Source organism: Prionailurus viverrinus, chromosome A2, assembly GCF_022837055.1.
Source record: "Prionailurus viverrinus isolate Anna chromosome A2, UM_Priviv_1.0, whole genome shotgun sequence".
Lineage (NCBI taxonomy): Eukaryota > Metazoa > Chordata > Mammalia > Carnivora > Felidae > Prionailurus > Prionailurus viverrinus.
The window spans coordinates 350,051-366,856 of NC_062562.1; the positions used below are offsets into that span (position 1 = coordinate 350,051).

Genomic DNA, 16,806 nt, shown 5'->3' on the forward strand with positions numbered 1-16,806 from the left:
CCTCAGTGCTCCCAGGCAGGGAGTGGCACCTTCCCTGCCCCTCCCACCTGGGTCCTGTCCCTAGCTGTAAGAAGGCCCCAGGTGCCCTCTTCACCCCTGTTGTTAGGAACGGGATCGGGTCCCCTGTGTCTCGTGATAGAAGGTTTTGAGCTCGTGAGAGGGTCGCTCTGCGTAGACACAGGCGGTTGCCGGCTGTCTTCAGCACCGACGGCCACAGGTCGTGCACACGTGTGTCTCTTGGTCATTTTGGAAGAGTGAGCGGTGGCTGCTGCCCCAGGGTAGGGACCGAGCCGTGCACCTGCCCCGGGACGGACCGGGGAGCCCCTCCGCCTGCTGCCCGCCCGAGAGCTTGCCTTCCCACCGCCCTGCCCTGGCCAGGGGCCTCGCGGGCTTTGGCTCCAACACATCTCCTCCCTGCTCGTCGGGGACGCCTGCCGGGCACTCGGGCTCGCCGTCCCGCGCGGCGTTGCTCTCCGGGTCTCTGCATCGTGCTTTCCCGTGGGAGGGCTGCCTGCCGAGCCCTGCGGTCCCAGCTGCCGGCCGTGACCTCCTCCCGGGCCCTCGCGGCACCGGCTGTTGCTGAGTGGGCGGCGCGGGGTGCCAGGCTCCTAGCGGGAGTGCCCGTGGACCCGGCGTTTATCCCGCTTGGCACCACGCTCTCAGAGGCGCCCTGGGTTCCCAGCGTCCCACGGGGCTCTGTTCAGTCCCTGGCTGCGAGACCTCTGATGCGACCCCGCGCGCTCTGTGAGCTCTGGCTCATGCCCTGGCACGACACGTCCGCCCCCTGACTTCGCCTCTGGCCCGGCGCTGGGCCCGTCACCCCCTGCTCCCGGGGGGCCGGTTCTCAGGACCGGGTGGGGCAGTGGGTGCTCCCGGCGCCGGGGGTCATGGCGGGCTGGCGTGTTTGTGCCCGTGTGCGTCTGTGCCTGTGTGCGTGTGTCGAACTGCACTCAAAGGGAGTTTTCCAATTGATTGATTCGTTGATAGAGAGGAGGGAGGGTGCACAAGCAGGGGAGGGGCAGAGAGAGAATCCCCAGCAGGCTCTGTGCTGTCAGCGCGGAGCTTGACGAGGGGCTCAGTCCCACGAACCGTGAGATCATAACCTTGGCCAAAAATCAAGCGTCGGAGCTCAGCCCACCGACCACCCAGGTGCCCTGGGACTTTTCCAATTTGAACGTGACCGTATTGTTTTCCTTGACTTCCCCCACTGGCTCTTTTTTCCCTCATACGGAGAAGCATGGCTTCTGGGAGCACGCGTGTTTGTTCGCGGTGTTTGTCACGCACGCGCCGCGGACTCCCTCCTGAGCCCGCGGATTCCTCTGTGAGTCCTCTCTCCTTAGAACTCCGCACACTGGGGATGATGCGGCCCGTGTGGCTGCCCCGCCGACGCAGCCCGGTGCTGCTTTTGGGGCTCTAGGGCTTTGCCTTGGCTGTCGATTGAGGGACGCGTCCCACAAGCACGCAGACCGGGGGGGGGGGGGGTGGGGGGGGGGGCGTGCCAAGTCACCGTCCTCACTCCCGCCCGGTCTGTCCTCACAGATGGGTGAGCCCCTAGCTGGGACCTTTGGGTCTGAGGTCAGCACCGTGGGGCCTTGGACCGTTGTCACAGGAGAGCAGCTGGCGGGACACAGTTAAGCTGGGAGGCGGCACCTGGTCCTGCTCTTCCTCTTAGGAGGCGGACGGGACTCCGTCCTGCTGCTGTGCACGCGGTCGCTGTCCCCGCTCCTCCTGCGGCTTCCCCTTACTCCCCTGACGTCTGTCTCCCTCTCATTTGTGTGCGTGCAGGTGCTTCCCCACGAACGGCAGTAACTAGGTTTGTGTTTCAGGCGGCAGAATTGTGTCCTCGAAGCCCTTTGCGCCTCTGAACTTCAGAATAAACAGCAGAAACTTGAGCGGTAAGAAGTTCTTGGTTGCTGAAGTATTAAGATCTGTGATTTCCGGCATCTGGCTGTGTCAGCGTAGGGTCTGTCCCCCGGCACTGCTCACGTCGGGGCAGACCGCCCCCTGGGGGGCATTCCTCCCCTGCCCGGCCCCCGCCCCCCACCCCATGCCAGGACCGCCCTGGTTGTGATGACCACAGACGTCCCCAGACCTGCCCTGTGTCCCCTGGGGGCAGAGTGGCCCCAGGGGTGTCGAAGGCGGGACAGGTCAGGAGAACTCAGGGAGGGGTCTGTCACAGAGGTGGCTGTCCTGCATAGCATGGGCTGCACCTCAGGCCCCTGGGCCACGCCACATGGGCCCCGGGGCTCATGACCTCTTGTGTGCTGCTGGCGGCTCCTGTAGCCACGTTGCTTTTCAGTCGCCCTCTAAGTGGTCTCCGACCCCACGGGGGCTTGTCGCCATTCTCCTTGGACAAGCCCCTCGGGGGAGTGGGACTGATGCGAGCACCTCACCTGGCCTCCCACCTGTCTCTTGTGAGGAGGGAGGGAGTCCCCACAAAACCGCGCAGAGCCTCCCCCCACCCACGCACACCCCGCGCTCACCCCTCGGGCGCAGGAGGGGCCCTAACCGCAGCCCTTTGTGCGCAGACATCGGCACCATCATGCGCGTCGTGGAGCTCTCGCCCCTGAAGGGCTCTGTGTCCTGGACGGGGAAGCCAGTGTCCTACTACCTGCACACCATCGACCGCACCATAGTGAGTGCCCCACGCGTGCGGGCTGGGGGGCCCGGCGCTCTCCACGGCCCCAGCCCTCGTGTGGGGCGGGCCTTGTCCCGGGTGGCTCGTGACAGGGTCGGGCCCCACACGCTGGGAGACGTCCGCCTGGGGGCCTCTGTGCCACCCTCCCGGGAGCGCCCACTGGCTGCGCATCCGGGACGTTGCTTTCGTCCTGAAGGGGTCGGGGCTGACTTCTAATAAGAGTGTTCCTTTCCTTTTTGTATTTTTAGCTTGAAAACTATTTTTCTAGTCTGAAAAACCCAAAACTCAGGGTAAGTCTGTGTTCTTCCCTCGCCTGAACAGCGTGTGTGTGCTGCCTGTTGGGGTGTGCGGGTTGCAAGCGGCCACACACGCGCAGGTGCTGGTCTGTGTGATGGGGTCTGGGTCACGGCCCCGCCCGCGCACACCCGCCTCGTCCTTAACGGCCGCAGCTGGGCCACGGTTCTTATGCGCGTTTCGGCAGCGGGTTGAGCGGGTCTCTGAAGTGGGCTTTGGTGACGCGGGCATTTGTGCTGAAGGGCGGCGAGCGGCCCTCGTGCTGTCCCGGCGTGGGTCGCCATCCGAGGGCAGAGCGGCCGCCCCTGAAGCGGGGCGCCAGCCTGGGTCCTGACTGCGCCGGCCGCCTGGTTCCTGCATTCCTCCCAGTGCTCACGCCCTCCCCGCTGCGGCCTCGTGGCCGCTGTCCGTTTGTTCTGTACGTCTGTCCGAGAGCTTTTCTTTCTTTCTGGAGACTCAGACAAGTCCATGTGCAAGAGAGGCCTGTCAGACGGCCAGCTCCTGCCACCTGGGGCCCCGTGTCCTTCCCACCGTAGCCGGGCACCTGTGCCCACAGCCCTGCAGCTGCCGGCCCGCCCGGGTGTTGCCGGGAGCCCAGGCCGGCGGCAGCGTCTGCCCTCGGGCACAGGCCTCTCTCGGTGTGGCGGTGTGGCAAAGCTCGCCGCCCACGGGAGGGAAGGGACGGTCGGGCGGCTCCTCTGCCCCACGGTCCGCACGGTCTGCCTAGAGGGTGGCGGGGGGAGGGGGGGGCTGCACGCTCGGACTCCGCCGTGCCTCGGTCTCCCCGCCTGTGCGGGTGGCGCACCGCGAGCCGTGCGGGAGGGCCCGGCCGAGCCCGCGCATCCGCAAACGCCCACCGCTTGCTTTCCAGGAGGAGCAGGAGGCGGCTCGGCGCCGGCAGCAGCGAGAGAGCAAGAGCAACACGACCACTCCCACCAAGGTGCCCGAGAGCAAGGCTGCCGTGGCCGCGGACACCCCCGTGGTGAGCGCTCGCCGCATGCCCTGCACCCGCGCCCCCCCCCCCCCCCCCCCCGTGCTCCGTGGAGGGCGGCTCCCGTGACTTACCGGGAACGCGCGTCCCCGACGAGGGCATCGCGTCCCCTTGACGCCCCGCCGCCCGCTGTCCGCTAGGATTCCGGTGCCGAGGAAGAGAAGGCTGGGACGACCGCCATCAAAAAGCCGTCCCCCTCCAAAGCCCGGAAGAAGAAGCTGAACAAGAAGGGGCGGAAAATGGCCGGCAGGAAGCGCGGGCGCCCCAAGAAGATGAGCGCTGCCAACCCCGAGCGCAAGCCCCGGAAGAGCCAAACTGCACTGGACCTCCTGCACGCCCCGGCCTCGTCGCAGACGGCGGCGCCCTCGCCACAGGGTGAGTCGGCCGCGAGCGGGCCCACAGCCCCCCTCACCTCTCCTCCTCGGGGCTCAGGCCACGGTGACGGCTCGTGCGCCGAGTGGCTCGGTGCCGCAGACGCACTGGGGCGTGCCCCGGGCCTGTCTCCGCCCGGGCGCCCCGCCCCGGAGCGGGTCCCGCTCCGGGCCTTGCCAGCATCCTGCCGACCCAGGCTCTGGTGAAGAGCTGGGGTTTCTTCGGTCGCGAGGGGACGCGTCTCTGCTTCCGGAACTGCCGGGATGTCGTGCCTGCCAGCGTCCTTGGCCGACCGCGTTCGGTCGTGTCTTTACAAAGACCTGGCAGTTCCGTGGAACGGACTGGCCGGGCCCCGGGAGCGTCAGTCTGCCGCTGACGCGTGAATGTGCTTCTCCCCGCAGATGCGTACAGGTCACCTCATAGCCCCTTCTATCAGCTACCTCCCTGCGTGCAGCGGCACGCCCCCGACCGGCCGCTGCTGGCAGCCACCCCGCCCGCACTGCAGAAGCTGCTAGGTGAGCCGCGGCCTGGCCCGCAGGCCCCCACGCTGGGCGCCCCGGGCCTCAGGCTCAGTGCCGCCAGGTGGCACCCGGGCCTTGGGTCGGCCCGGCCCCCTGGTCGCCTGAGGTCGGGGCTCCTCCCCAGGGCATGTGGGGCCGTTTCTGGGGGGGCGTCTGTGGCCGTCTGGACTGCGGTGCTTCTGGTATCGAGGGGGCGGGGCCCAGGGTGCCGCGCGGTGCTCCCCAGAGAACAGTCCGGGCCGTATCTACGGCAGTGGGTGGGGGAGGCCCCGTCTACGCACGCGCTCACGATGCTAGGCCGGGTAGACCTGTTGCTCGTCTAAACATCAGGCGAAGGAAACCCCTTCCGTGCTTCGGGCGTCGCCGGTTCCCTCGGTTCGACATCAGTAGCCCGTGTTTACCAAAAAACCGGCAGATTCAGTAACACGGCCTCACGGGGGGGACGACACCGGGGAGCGGTGGCAGGAGCCACGAGGGGCTCCAGGGGGCACCGAGGGCCCTGGCCTGATGGCAGGAGGTGACCTCCAGCAGCCTCTGGGGACGGCGGCCACGCCCTCCCACACCGGTTTCTGAAGGGCCCCATGGGGTCACGTGTGCAGCGAAGTCCTCTCGCTTCCTCCTAGAATCCTTCAAGATTCAGTACCTGCAGTTCTTGGCCTACACCAAGACGGCCCAGTACAAGGCCAGCCTTCAGCAGCTGCTGGACCAGGAGAAGGTGAGCCCTGCCCTGGGCACCCTCACGGAGCGGTTCTGCCCCCTGGGTCCCGAGCGCTGCCGGGCTGTCCTGGGCCCGGAGGCATAACCCGGCAGGGGCTCCCACGCCGTAGGAGCAGTGACGGTCCCCGCAGGCCCAGTCACCTGCCCCTGCAGGGTCTGGAGAGGCTGCGGGACGTTGCTCCTCACCGAGCGGCGATGCTCTCAACCAGTGAGATGGGCCAAGGGTCGTCGGCCTTCTGGGCCGGGGCATGTCCCGCCGTGGGAAGGGGCGTGGGGGGACGGGGCCTCCCGTCACCGTGCTGCGCCCCTGCAGGAGAAGAACGTCCGGCTGCTGGGGGCCGCACAGCAGCTGTTCGGCCACTGCCAGGCCCAGAAAGAGGAGATCAAGAGGCTCTTCCAGCAGAAACTGGATGAGGTAGGGGTGCCGAGACCGCATCACCACCCTGGGCGGGCAGCGTGCGGGCCAGGGCACGGCCCGGGGAGTGGAGATCTGGAAGCATCTTCTCCTTCCTGGGGTTTTGACCTTTCACCTGTTCTGACGGCGGGTTCCGGAACGTGGGAGGGCTCGCGCCCCTTTCCCGGGCGGCCGCCCCCCGGCCCCCTCCTTACCGGCCCCGCCCCTTGCCCGCCATGGCGCACCCCCGCATGAAAGCCCACCCGTGCTATCGTGTGTCCACAGCTGGGGGTGAAGGCGCTGACCTACAACGACCTGATTCAGGCGCAGAAGGAGATCTCGGCCCATAACCAGCAGCTGAGGGAGCAGACAGAGCAGCTGCAGGAGGACAACAGGGAGCTGAGGAGCCAGAGCCTGCAGCTGGTGGGCGGGGGGCGGCCTGCTGGGGCACACGGGGCGGGGAGGGGGCGGCGGAGGGGGCACATGGGGCGGGGGGGAGGGGGTGGCCTGGAAACGGTCATTCTGTGTGCACCCTGGACAGGCAGGATGACAGGGTGCTCGTGGGGCCCGACGTCCTTCCCGAGGACGGGTTTCCCAGGCCCCCCCCCCTCACCCGACTCCAGTCCGGCTCATTCTGGGAGCACTGAGGTCCCTTCCTGGGCTCTCAAAGGACGCGGGAGCCAGCGGGGCCCAGGGCCCTGCCAAAGGCCCTGACGCTTTCACCAGACGTGGCTTTGTAGGTGGCCCAGGCTTTCGCGTTTCTGCCACCCATGCTGGGCTCCCGAATGTGCCCCTAGGGCTAGGGCGCAGGTCTCTCGGGACCTCGCTCCCATGGGGCCCAGGGCACGTTGCTGGACGGGCCGAGCACCACTTCTCACGGGGCCTCCCCGTTCGGTCCTGAGGACCCTCATCTTGTCCCCCTTGGGTGTTCCTACAGGGGACCCCGGTCTCCCCCTTGGGCTGCCTTCTCAGCCTCACCTTCCCTTAGCGGGTCCCTTCTCTGGGCCTGCAGGCCCTCAGGGACACCTGTCCGGTGTCTGCCCTGCGCCGGGCGGACCTGCGCCCACCCCGCCCTCCCCGCGGGCTCACGACTGCGGCCTCCCCGTCCCCGCAGCTCAAGGCTCGGTGTGAGGAGTTGAAACTGGACTGGTCCACGTTGTCGCTGGAGAACCTGCTGAAGGAGAAGCAGGCCCTGAGGAGCCAGATCTCCGAGAAGCAGAGGCACTGCCTGGAGCTGCAGGTGGGGGCCCCTCTGGGCTTTGACGCATCACGAACGCGGGAAGTGCCCCCCGCCAGCCCCCCGAAACCACCCTGCTCCCGAGGACAGGATACGGGTTGTGTTGCTGCGGTGACGGCGGCCCTGATGCCCCATCTTGGCCCGCGGGGGGCTTGGCATCCGAGGGGCCCCACTTGCTCCCGGGGCGGCTCAGGTTCCATTAGAAACCTGGGATTCCCTCGGCGCCCCTACCCACCTGGGGGTGGGTGCTGAAGCGGCCCCCGGGGAGGGCAGTGCTCGCGCACCCCGCCGCAGAGCTTGCGCTGCTGCTCGCTGAGGACGGTGACGTGTGCGTCCAGGTCAGCGGGGACACAGGGCGAGAAGGAAGGGGGACCAGAGGGGCCCGCGTGTCCTCACGTTCCCCGGCTGCTGGCTGACCGGGTGACCCCACGACCAGTTGTGCTCTCTGAAGGGTTGTGGCCCAGGCGTCCCCTCCTGCTGAGCCAGCAGCACGTGGCACAGAGAAGAGGCCTGCCGACCCTGTCGGCCGGGCCGGGCCCTGTTTCCACAGACACACCAGCAGGAGGAGCTGCTGGGCGCTGACCCTTCCGCGTAGTAAAGAGCGAGGTGCTTTCCTTACGGGAAAAGAACAGAGAGGCCTCAGAGGGGGCGTCTCGTGTCCCCAGTGACCGAGAGGGAGCGCGGCGGGAGGGCTCCTCGCGGACGGAGCGCCCGTAGCCTCCTTCACAGACGGGGCCGCCCCGTCCCGTCCCCTTTCCCACAAGTGCGCGTCGGCAGAGCTGCTCTGGACGCCCCGGAGCCTCTCGACCCGTGCGGGGTGGCCGGCGGCGCTGGCTCCTCCGTCACCCACAAAGCCGGCCCGCGTCCTTCCCACCTTCCCGGGCCCGTCCCTCGGGTGCCTTGCTGGGCGCGGCCCGGCCTGCCGGTCCCCAGGCCGGTGGCGGCGGCAGGCCTGACCCCCCTCCCCTTGCAGATCAGCATCGTGGAGCTGGAGAAGAGCCAGCGGCAGCAAGAGCTTCTGCAGCTCAAGTCCTGCGTGCCGCCCGACGACGCCCTGTCGGCGCACCTGCGCGGGAAAGGCGCCCTGGGCCGGGAGCCGGAGGCGGACCCCGGCCGGCTGCACCTCGACCTGGACTGCTCTAGGTTCTCCCTGCCGCACTTCAGCAGCGCCAGCCCGGAACTCTCCATGAACGGCCACGCGGCCAGCTACGAGCTTTGCGGTGCGCTGAGCCGGCCCCCGTCCAAGCAGAACACCCCCCAGTACCTGGCCTCCCCGCTGGACCAGGAGGTGGTGCCCTGCACCCCTAGCCACGGCAGCCGGCCAAGGCTCGAGAAGGTGTCTGGCCTGGCCTTGCCGGACTACACCAGGCTGTCCCCGGCCAAGCTGGTGCTGAGGCGGCACCTCAGCCAGGACCACGCGGCCGGCGGCAAGACGGCGGCCGGGGAGCTGCACCCGCGGTGAGTCTGCGCATGGCACGCGCCAGCCCTGCTCTGGTGCCCTGGGGCCACCTTGGGGTTCTTAGGGTGAGACCCCAGAGGTTCAGAAGAGATTCGGGGCGTTTGCTGGGCTCTGGGTGCAAAACCCCGGCTCTGGCGGCTCCCCGGAGAACGAACCAGAGATGCGTCTTCTTCCAGAGCCGAGCACGCCAAGGAGAACGGCCTTCCGTACCAGAGCCCGGGCATCGCCAACGGCATCAAGCTGAGCCCTCAGGACCCCCGGCCCTCATCCCCCGTGGCCTTACAGATGACAGGGGAGAGGGGCAGCGAGAAGGTGAGGGCGGGGCGTGGGCTGTGCGGGGCGCTCGGCAGGCATGCTGAGCCAGGCATCCTGGGCCACGCCAGGCTTCGGGGGGGCCGGGGGTGAGCCTGGAAACGGTGCTGAGCCCCTGTGGGAGGCTGTTGCCCGCAGGCTCGAGGAGGAGGGCAGTGGTTTCGTTCGTGAGCGGAAGGCGGCAGGTGTGAGGGGCAGCGTGTGGGTCACGGCGTGGGGACCTGAGGTTGGGGGGAGGCGGGACCCTGAATTTCGGGAGGAGCCGTGGGGGGGGGCGGTTTACTGGGACAAGGGGCCTCCTCCTGTGGCGGGAGGTCCCCGTGTCCTTCCGGTGGTGCTCGCGGCCCTGCGTTAGCGGTCAGCGGGAGCAAGGAGGGTGTGGCCGTGTGTCTGCAGGGTTTGAAGGAGCGTGCCTACGCCAGCAGCGGGGAGGCCATCACCAGCCTGCCCGTCAGCATCCCGCTCAGCACCGTGCAGCCCAGCAAGCTGCCCGTCAGCATCCCTCTGGCCAGCGTGGTGCTGCCCAGCCGTGCCGAGAAAGTGGTGAGTGGACGCCGGGCGGGGAAGGCGCCGGCCACCTGCTCTCGCAGGCCCGGGCCCTCGTGCTGCAGGGGTGTGGTGTGTAGGCAGAGGGGGTCTCGTTTTATTTTTGCCCGCAAGGCCTGGTAGTTCCCTTTTGTGAGCTTGCGCGCTGGTACGTGCGGAGCGGACCGCCCTGCTCCGGGACGTTGGAACGCCCAGATTCCGGGGCTCCTCACGGTGACGGTTTCCCGTGTTTGTTTCAGGTCTGTTTTTGTAAAAGGGGGGGCACGCGCGGGCGGAGAGGGACTAAAAGTCTGGATTCGGTACAGGCGTGCAGCCCGTCTCCCCTCCTGCTGGCTCACCTTTGGCCCTCCCGCCTCACGTGTGTGCCCCCGCGAGTGGCAGAAATGGCAAAGTCTCGTGTGATGCGGGCCTTTCTTTGTGTTAATTGGGATACGAGTCACGGACGGCCCACCCACGCAGAGCATACTTTAGTGGTTTTGATACGTTCAGTTAGGCAGCCGGACCCGTTCACAGGTTCATTCACACAGGTGGACTCCCACCCCGCGTGGCCTCTCGTGTCGGGTTCCCTCCCTGAACGTCGCGTGTTTGGGGTCCGTCCGCGGGGCGGCGGGGGTGGGCGCCTCGCTCCTGCTGGCGGCCGAGGGACATGTGCGTGTGTGGAGGGCCACGCTGGCTTCTCTGTTTGTCCGAGGGTGGACGTTTGTTTCCACCTTTGGCCATTGTGGATCACGCTGCCGTGAACGTGCACGCACAGGTTTGGTGTGGGTGGCGTCTTCGCCCCGTTCCATAGAGGAGTGGAATCACTGATTACGTCATAGCTGCAGCGCGTCCCGTCTCTCCTTGATCCCTCCGTCGCTAGCCTGACGTTTGCCGTTAGCCACAGCTATCCTTTCGAACCCGAGTCGCCTTGTCAGAACCTTCTGGTGACTGCCCACGGTGCTCAGACCCAAGCAGGTCCCTCTCCTCCTATGTGCCGGCTCTCAGCTACCTGCCGTTCTCCAGGCCTCCGGCCCTTTGCACCTCCCGTGGCTTACATCTGGGACACTCTTCTTGACCTTCACCTGCCAGCCCAGGCTCAGCTGACAGCGCATCCTTTTTCTCCACAGAGAAGCACCCCCAGTCCCGTGCCGCAGACCCGAGAGCCCTTGTCCACGCTTGAAAAGCAGATGGGCGCTAATGCACACAGCGCCGGAAGCAAAAGTCTCGCCCCAGCCCCTGCAGGTCGGTGGGCTCCTCCTGCTCCTGAGTCTCTGCCCCTGGCCCTCCCCCCGTGGCCCAGCTGGCCCACCTCCTCCCGGCCGTGGGGTCTGAGGTGTTGCATTGGGGCTGTCGTCACACAACACGACCAGCTCTAGGCGGTTGGGGGCTTCTCGTGTGGGCTTCGGCAGGGCTCGCGACCCTCGGGCCTGGGCTTCCCGACGTGAACGTGCTCGCTCTGGCTGTATTTCAGCCCGGGAGGTGGGCCTCAGCCGGTAGGTGATGTCCTCGTCAAGCTGCTGTGGGCGTTTCTAGCCCGGTGCCGGTTCTCCTTCAGGGAACGCCAGTGGTTGAGGCCGCACGCGCTGGCAGAGGCCCCACGGACTTTCTCTAGCAGCCAGGTGGCACTCCGCGGTCCGTTGGGTCTCTGCCCCCCCTGTGCGGCTCTGTGGCTGGAGAGCGCGTGGCCCGGGACGTGTGTGCCGACGATAGCGTTTACGCAGCAGGCGCCCAGACCGCTGGACCCACGGGCTGGTCTTGAGTTAGCCGGCCCCCGTGCCGACACGTGGCCTGTAGGAAGGGAGGCCCTGCCTCCAGTTCCTGGCACAGCAGCCCCCCTAGCGCCGGGGCCGGGCCTCGGTCTGCACAAGAGACGTTCGCGTGCTCAGGGCTTCCCCCACGCTTGGTGAGGCTCCCGGGGCGGGCCGTGAAAGGGTTCCCTGGGGGTGCCAGCGCGCATCCGGAGCTGCGGGCCCCCAGTCCAGAAGTGCCGGGAGCCCAGGGGCGCCCGGGGCTGGGCGGGCATCTCTCGCACCACCGAGCTTGGTTCGCGGGCGCCTGTGTCCGGGTGCTCGAGGGAACCACGTGTATGTAGGGCAGGTTCGTGGGTGCTGAGCTCCCTCACCAGCTGCACCCGCGCGGGTCCCCTTGGCCACTCTGCGCCGGGCTCCCCTGAGAAGCTGTCCTTTCCGGCAGGCTTCTACGCGGGCTCGGTGGCCGTCAGCCCAGCCCCCCTCGCTTCCGGAGCAGATCCCGGCACCTTTGACGAGGTCCCCAGCGCAGGCGGTCTGTTTGCCAGCGTGGGGTCCTGTGGCTCCACCCCGCAGCACCCGCCCCTGCTGCCGCAGCCCCGCGGCTCTGGCGCAGCCTCGCCCGCCCACCCGCTCTGCGCCAGCCCCCGCCTGGGCGGCGCCGCCCAGGGTCCGCTCCCTGACGCCAACAAAGGGGACCTTCCTCCCGAGGCCGGCTTCTCGGACCCCGAGGGCGAAGCCAAGCGGAGGATCGTCTTCACCGTCTCGGCCGGCGGGGGCAGCACCAAGCAGTCGCCTCCCAGCAAGCCCAGCCCTCTGCCCACGGGCGGCCGTGGGGACGGCAGCCAGGGCCACGGGCAGGACAGCCGCAAGCGGGGCAGAAGGAAGCGGGCGGCGGCAGGGACCCCCGGCCTGAGCTCAGGCGTGTCGCCCAAGCGCCGGGCCCTGCCGTCCGTGGCCGGCCTCTTCACGCAGTCTTCAGGGTCCCCCCTGAACCTCAACTCCATGGTAAGGCTGGGAACGGGCGGGGGCGGGGGTGGGAGGGCGTGTTCTGTGCCCAGCCCGGCCGGGGCGGCAGGGCTCCCGGAGCACAGCCAGGCCTCGGCCCCCTCGCCCCGGCACTCCCCCGGAGGGTCCGGTCTGAGATCCGGAGCGGGTCAGGGTGGGAGGGTCCCAAGCACAGCCCTGGGTGTCGGTGCTCTGGGAGCCTGTTGACGGGGTCGTGCTGTTGTCTGTGCTGGTCTCTCAGGTTAGCAACATTAACCAGCCTTTGGAAATCACGGCCATTTCGTCCCCTGAGAGCCTGAAGAGCTCCCCTGTCCCCTACCAGGACAGCGACCAGCCGCCCGTCCTCAAGAAGGAGAAGCCCCTGAGCCAGACCAACGGGGCCCACTACTCCCCACTGACCTCGGACGAGGAGCAGGGCTCCGAGGACGAGCCGGGCAGCACCAGGTGAGGGGGGCCAGGCAGGGCAGCTTTCGCGGGAGGGAGGAGAGGCCCTCGTGATCCGGCGGGGCCCCTCCCGGGGCAGGGCCCGGGTGAAGGACAGGCGGCGTCCGGCTGCCATTAGTTGGGGGGCACGGGGGGCACGACCCCTCGGCTGCTGTCTGCGGTCCCCCAGAGCGGCCGTCCTCGGGCGGACAGTGTCTCCGGGGTGTTGGCCTCCGCTCGGTGAGTTGCTGTCTGTGAAGGGCCCGGGCCGCCTTCCCACCCACCTGAGATTCAAGGTCCAGGGCAGGGCCGGCCACCTGGGTTTGGAGGCCCCGGCGTGGGGGCCGCTCTGTTGTTTCTCGTCCGGGGCGCAGGCGGCCACGGCAGGAAAGCGCTCGAGGAGGCCGAGCTGTGCGCTGCTGGTGAACGCTTCACCCACGGCGTGATGGGTCACGAAGGGCTTCTCTTTTGTGCGTGGCGGTCTTACTGGCGCGGATTCCCGCAGCACATCTCTGGAGCGCGATCTGGGGGTCGGGGACGTGTTCAGAGTGGTGCAAACGTCGCTAGTGCCAATTGGAGGAGGTTGTTGTCACCCCGAAAACAAGCCCCCTTATCCGTCACTCCCCTCCCTGCCCCTGCCCCAGCCCTGGCTCCCACCGTCCACTCTCTGTCTCTGTGGACGGGACTCCTCCGGGGACCCCCTGTGATGGGGTCACGCGGGACGTGCCCTTCTGTGTCCGTCTCCTGTCACTGCGCACAGTGGCCTCCGGGTCCGTCCACGTGGTGGCAGGTGGCAGGACGTCCTTCCTCCCTGGGGCTGGGTCACATTCCAGCGTGTGGGTAGACACACCGTGTTTGTCCTTCATCCACGGAGGGACCCTGGGGTGGGTGTTGCCACTTTTCAGTTAACGGGGACTATGCTGCTGTGAAGTTTCACACACGTGTTTTTGTTTGAAAGTGTTTTCCAAAAAAAAATAGTGTTTCCCGTTTACCCAGAAGTAGAATTGCTGGGTCACGCGGTGACTCTGTTTAGCTTTTTGCGGAACCTCCAGACTTTTCCGCAGTGGCTGCCTCGTCTCACGTCCCCCGGCCGCGGGTGACGGTGCCAGTTTCTCCGCATCACTTGTTATTTTCTGGTTTTGCCATCTACCTGCCTATTTACAAATTTTTTAATATTAATTTAGAGAGAGAGAGAGGGAGGGAGAGAGAGGGAGAGCACAAGTGGGCGGAGGGGAAGAGAGAGGGAGACACAGAACCCGAAGCAGGCTCCAGGCTCCGAGCTGTCAGCACAGAGCCGGACGCGGGACTCGAACTCACGGACCGTGAGATCACAATTAAGCAGAAGTCGGATGCTTAACCAGCTGAGCCACCCAGGCGCCCCAACTGTTCTTTTTTTTTTTTTTTTTTTTTTTTTTAACGTAACAGCCATTCATACGGGCACAGCGTTTCGTAGTTGTGGGTTCCTTCTCTTTCAATCACCAGTGACGGTGAGCGTTCTCTCGTGCGCTGCTTGGCCATTTGTGCGTCTTTGGAGAAACGTGCGTCCAGGTGCTCCTTGTGTGTGGCGTCGTTGGGTGGGTTTTTGTTCGACTGTCAGAGTTCTTTACGTGTTCTAGACGCCATCCTTTATCAGAGATCTATCTGATCCTTGAACGTTGTCTTCCCTTCTCTGGGTTTTCTTTTCAGTTTCTTGCTGGTGTCCTTCGAAGGGCAGAGTTAGAGTTTGGTCCAGCCCCATTCCTCTTTGCCTGCGTTTCTTGCCTGTGCTTTCGGTTTCTCGTCTCGGGTGATTCATTCTGTTCCTCTTCCGCATACCTAAGTTATGTTTCTAGGAATTTTGCACTTGAGTGCTTTTGTTTTGTGTTGGGAATGTCCAACCTAGTAGTTTCCAAACACTTTTGGAACTTTTCCTGCGTTTCTGGAGGTCATGGCATTCTTGGCACGTGCTCTGGAGATACTGACACGTAGAACATACGGATTTGGTGCTCCTGTGAGCACGTGCTACCGGTCACAGGGGACACGCCGTAGATGAGGCAGCGCCTGTGGCCACAGCCGGCCCCGAGATTTGACAAAGCTTGGGAGGCAAGTTAACACCGAGGTGGCCCCAGCAGGGACTTGTGGGTGTCTCTCTGTGTCGGGAGGTGGCGCCCCTGTGCCTGAGCCTCGGCCGTATCGCCTGCCACTGGCGGCGTCCTGCACGGCACACGAGAGGCCTGGGAGCCACAGTTGCTTGTAAAGGGGTCTGAGGGCAGGCAGGCTGCGTGCCTCCTGCCTCCCCGCCTCCCCAGGCAGCAGCGTGCACACACGGCCCTCTGCCGTGCAAATGGATTTCAAACATCTGCCGCCTATGTTTTTCTCGATAGAATTGAGAGAAAAATTGCGACAATCTCCTTAGAAAGCAGATCTCCCTCGAAAACCTTGGAAAACGGTGAGTGACTTTCCTCCCCGTTCTGTCCTGTATCTCCCCCGGGCTGAAGGTGACTCAGCCCCAGGGCGTGGCCTGGACGCTCGGCTTCTAGAATGGTCTCTGGGCAGTGTTGAGTGCCACCTGCGTGGACAGCGGGACCTGGAAAGCCGTCCCCACGGCTCTTGGTCCCGGTGCTGCCGAGCGGCAGTCCCGTCCCCTCCTGTTTGGCCCAGGCCGGAGTCTGACTCTCTCTGCTTACACGCGTGCCTCGTCCCCTCTCGCACAGGCTCTGGTGCCCAGCTCCCCTCCCGCCCCACCCTCGGCCTGCTCGGCACCACCCGGCCCCCCCCAACAGGCCTAGTTATGGACCACAGCACGCTTCCCTTGGGTGGGAGGGGTGTCTCTGAGCCCCCGGCCCCTCAGAGGCCCAGCACCTCGTCTCCTGCCCCGCTCGGCCCTCGGAGGTGCCTGCGCCTCACGGGCTGCACGTCTCCTCGGCAGGTGGTGGCCTGGCTGGGAGGAAGCCGACCCCTGCCGGCGAGCCCGCCAACAGCAGCAAGTGGAAGTCTACCTTTTCGCCCATCTCCGACCTCGGCCTGGCCAAGTGCGCCGACAGCCCGCTGCAGGCCGGCTCCGCCCTGAGCCAGAACTCCCTGTTCGCTTTCCGGCCCCCCCTGGAGGAGCCCGGCTCGGCCGACGCCAAGCTGGCCGCCCACCCCAGGAAAAGCTTTCCCGGTGCCCTGTCGGGGGCAGGCGGGCTGAGCCCAAGCAGCAACCCTCCCAACGGCTTCGCCTTCAGCGGGGGCCTGGCCGCCGACCTCAGTTTACACAGCTTCAGTGATGGTGCTTCTCTCTCCCACAAGGTCCCCGAGGCGGCAGGCCTGGGCGCCCCCCTGAGCTTTCCCGCCCCCCGGGGCAAGGACAGCGCTGCAGAGCCTGGGCCCTTTGTGAACAAGAGGCAGCTGGACGGCGCGGGCGGCCCCAAGGGCAGGGAGGCAGGCGAGCCGGGCCCCCCGGCGTGCGGGCCCCCGGACAAGGCCTCGCTGGTGCACGGCAAGCCGGGCAAGGGCCGGGACCGTGAGCCCGACTTGAAGAACGGCCACAACCTCTTCATTGCGGCCGCCAACGTGCCCCCCGGGGGCCTCCTCAGTGGCCCGGGCCTCGCCACGGCGGCGTCCTCGGTGGTCAGCGCGGCCCCCTCCACCCAGGCGCACCGCCCCTTCCTGGGCACATTTGCCCCCGGCCCGCAGTTCGCCCTGGGCCCCATGTCGCTGCAGGCCAACCTGGGCTCGTCTGTGCTGCAGTCCCTGTTTGGCTCCGTGCCGGCCGCCGGCCTGGTGCACGTCTCGTCCGCCGCAACCAGACTGACCAACTCGCACGCCATGGGCAGCTTTCCCTCCGGGGTGGCAGGCGGCGCAGTTGGAGGTAGGCGGACGCGCGTCTCTCTCGTGTGACTCTCGGGTCCTGTGGGCCGCACGCCGTCGCCGACGCCCTCCTGGACCGCCGGGTTAATGACAACTGCTTTCCAGGTTCCCTTGCAGGGCCCCCTAAGGGGCGAGAGGCTGTGCCCGTGTGTCCCCTCGGGTCCACTTTGCACCCGTCACCTCGTTCCTTTTCGTGAGCTGCAGACGCGCCTGTGGCGTGGGCAGAGCGCCCACGCGTGAGTCGGCCTGTGTCAGGTCCTCGGGCCGTGACGGTGTCCCTTGTACCTTCGGGAGAGCTGGCGCCACGAGACTAGGGCTTTGTCTCATCCCCGTGGA

The 16,806-nt window shown here is 66.8% G+C and overlaps 1 protein-coding gene across 3 annotated transcripts in view; it reads left to right on the top strand.

Annotated features, from left to right (window-relative positions):
* DOT1L (DOT1 like histone lysine methyltransferase) overlaps positions 1-16,806 on the top strand; it is a 63,908-nt gene that overhangs the window by 41,745 nt on the left and 5,357 nt on the right. For 2 of the 3 annotated variants that reach the window (XM_047850096.1, XM_047850098.1), the window contains exons 10-27: positions 1,827-1,895; positions 2,529-2,635; positions 2,887-2,928; positions 3,804-3,914; positions 4,064-4,298; positions 4,697-4,810; positions 5,440-5,531; positions 5,847-5,948; positions 6,213-6,350; positions 7,042-7,167; positions 8,138-8,622; positions 8,800-8,935; positions 9,332-9,478; positions 10,588-10,702; positions 11,654-12,216; positions 12,458-12,660; positions 15,003-15,067; positions 15,548-16,471. In XM_047850096.1, coding sequence (XP_047706052.1) covers positions 1,827-1,895; positions 2,529-2,635; positions 2,887-2,928; positions 3,804-3,914; positions 4,064-4,298; positions 4,697-4,810; positions 5,440-5,531; positions 5,847-5,948; positions 6,213-6,350; positions 7,042-7,167; positions 8,138-8,622; positions 8,800-8,935; positions 9,332-9,478; positions 10,588-10,702; positions 11,654-12,216; positions 12,458-12,660; positions 15,003-15,067; positions 15,548-16,471 — 3,774 coding nt within the window. The remainder of the gene's footprint in view (positions 1-1,826; positions 1,896-2,528; positions 2,636-2,886; positions 2,929-3,803; positions 3,915-4,063; positions 4,299-4,696; positions 4,811-5,439; positions 5,532-5,846; positions 5,949-6,212; positions 6,351-7,041; positions 7,168-8,137; positions 8,623-8,799; positions 8,936-9,331; positions 9,479-10,587; positions 10,703-11,653; positions 12,217-12,457; positions 12,661-15,002; positions 15,068-15,547; positions 16,472-16,806) is intronic. The other variant, XM_047850097.1, reaches the window with a different exon arrangement.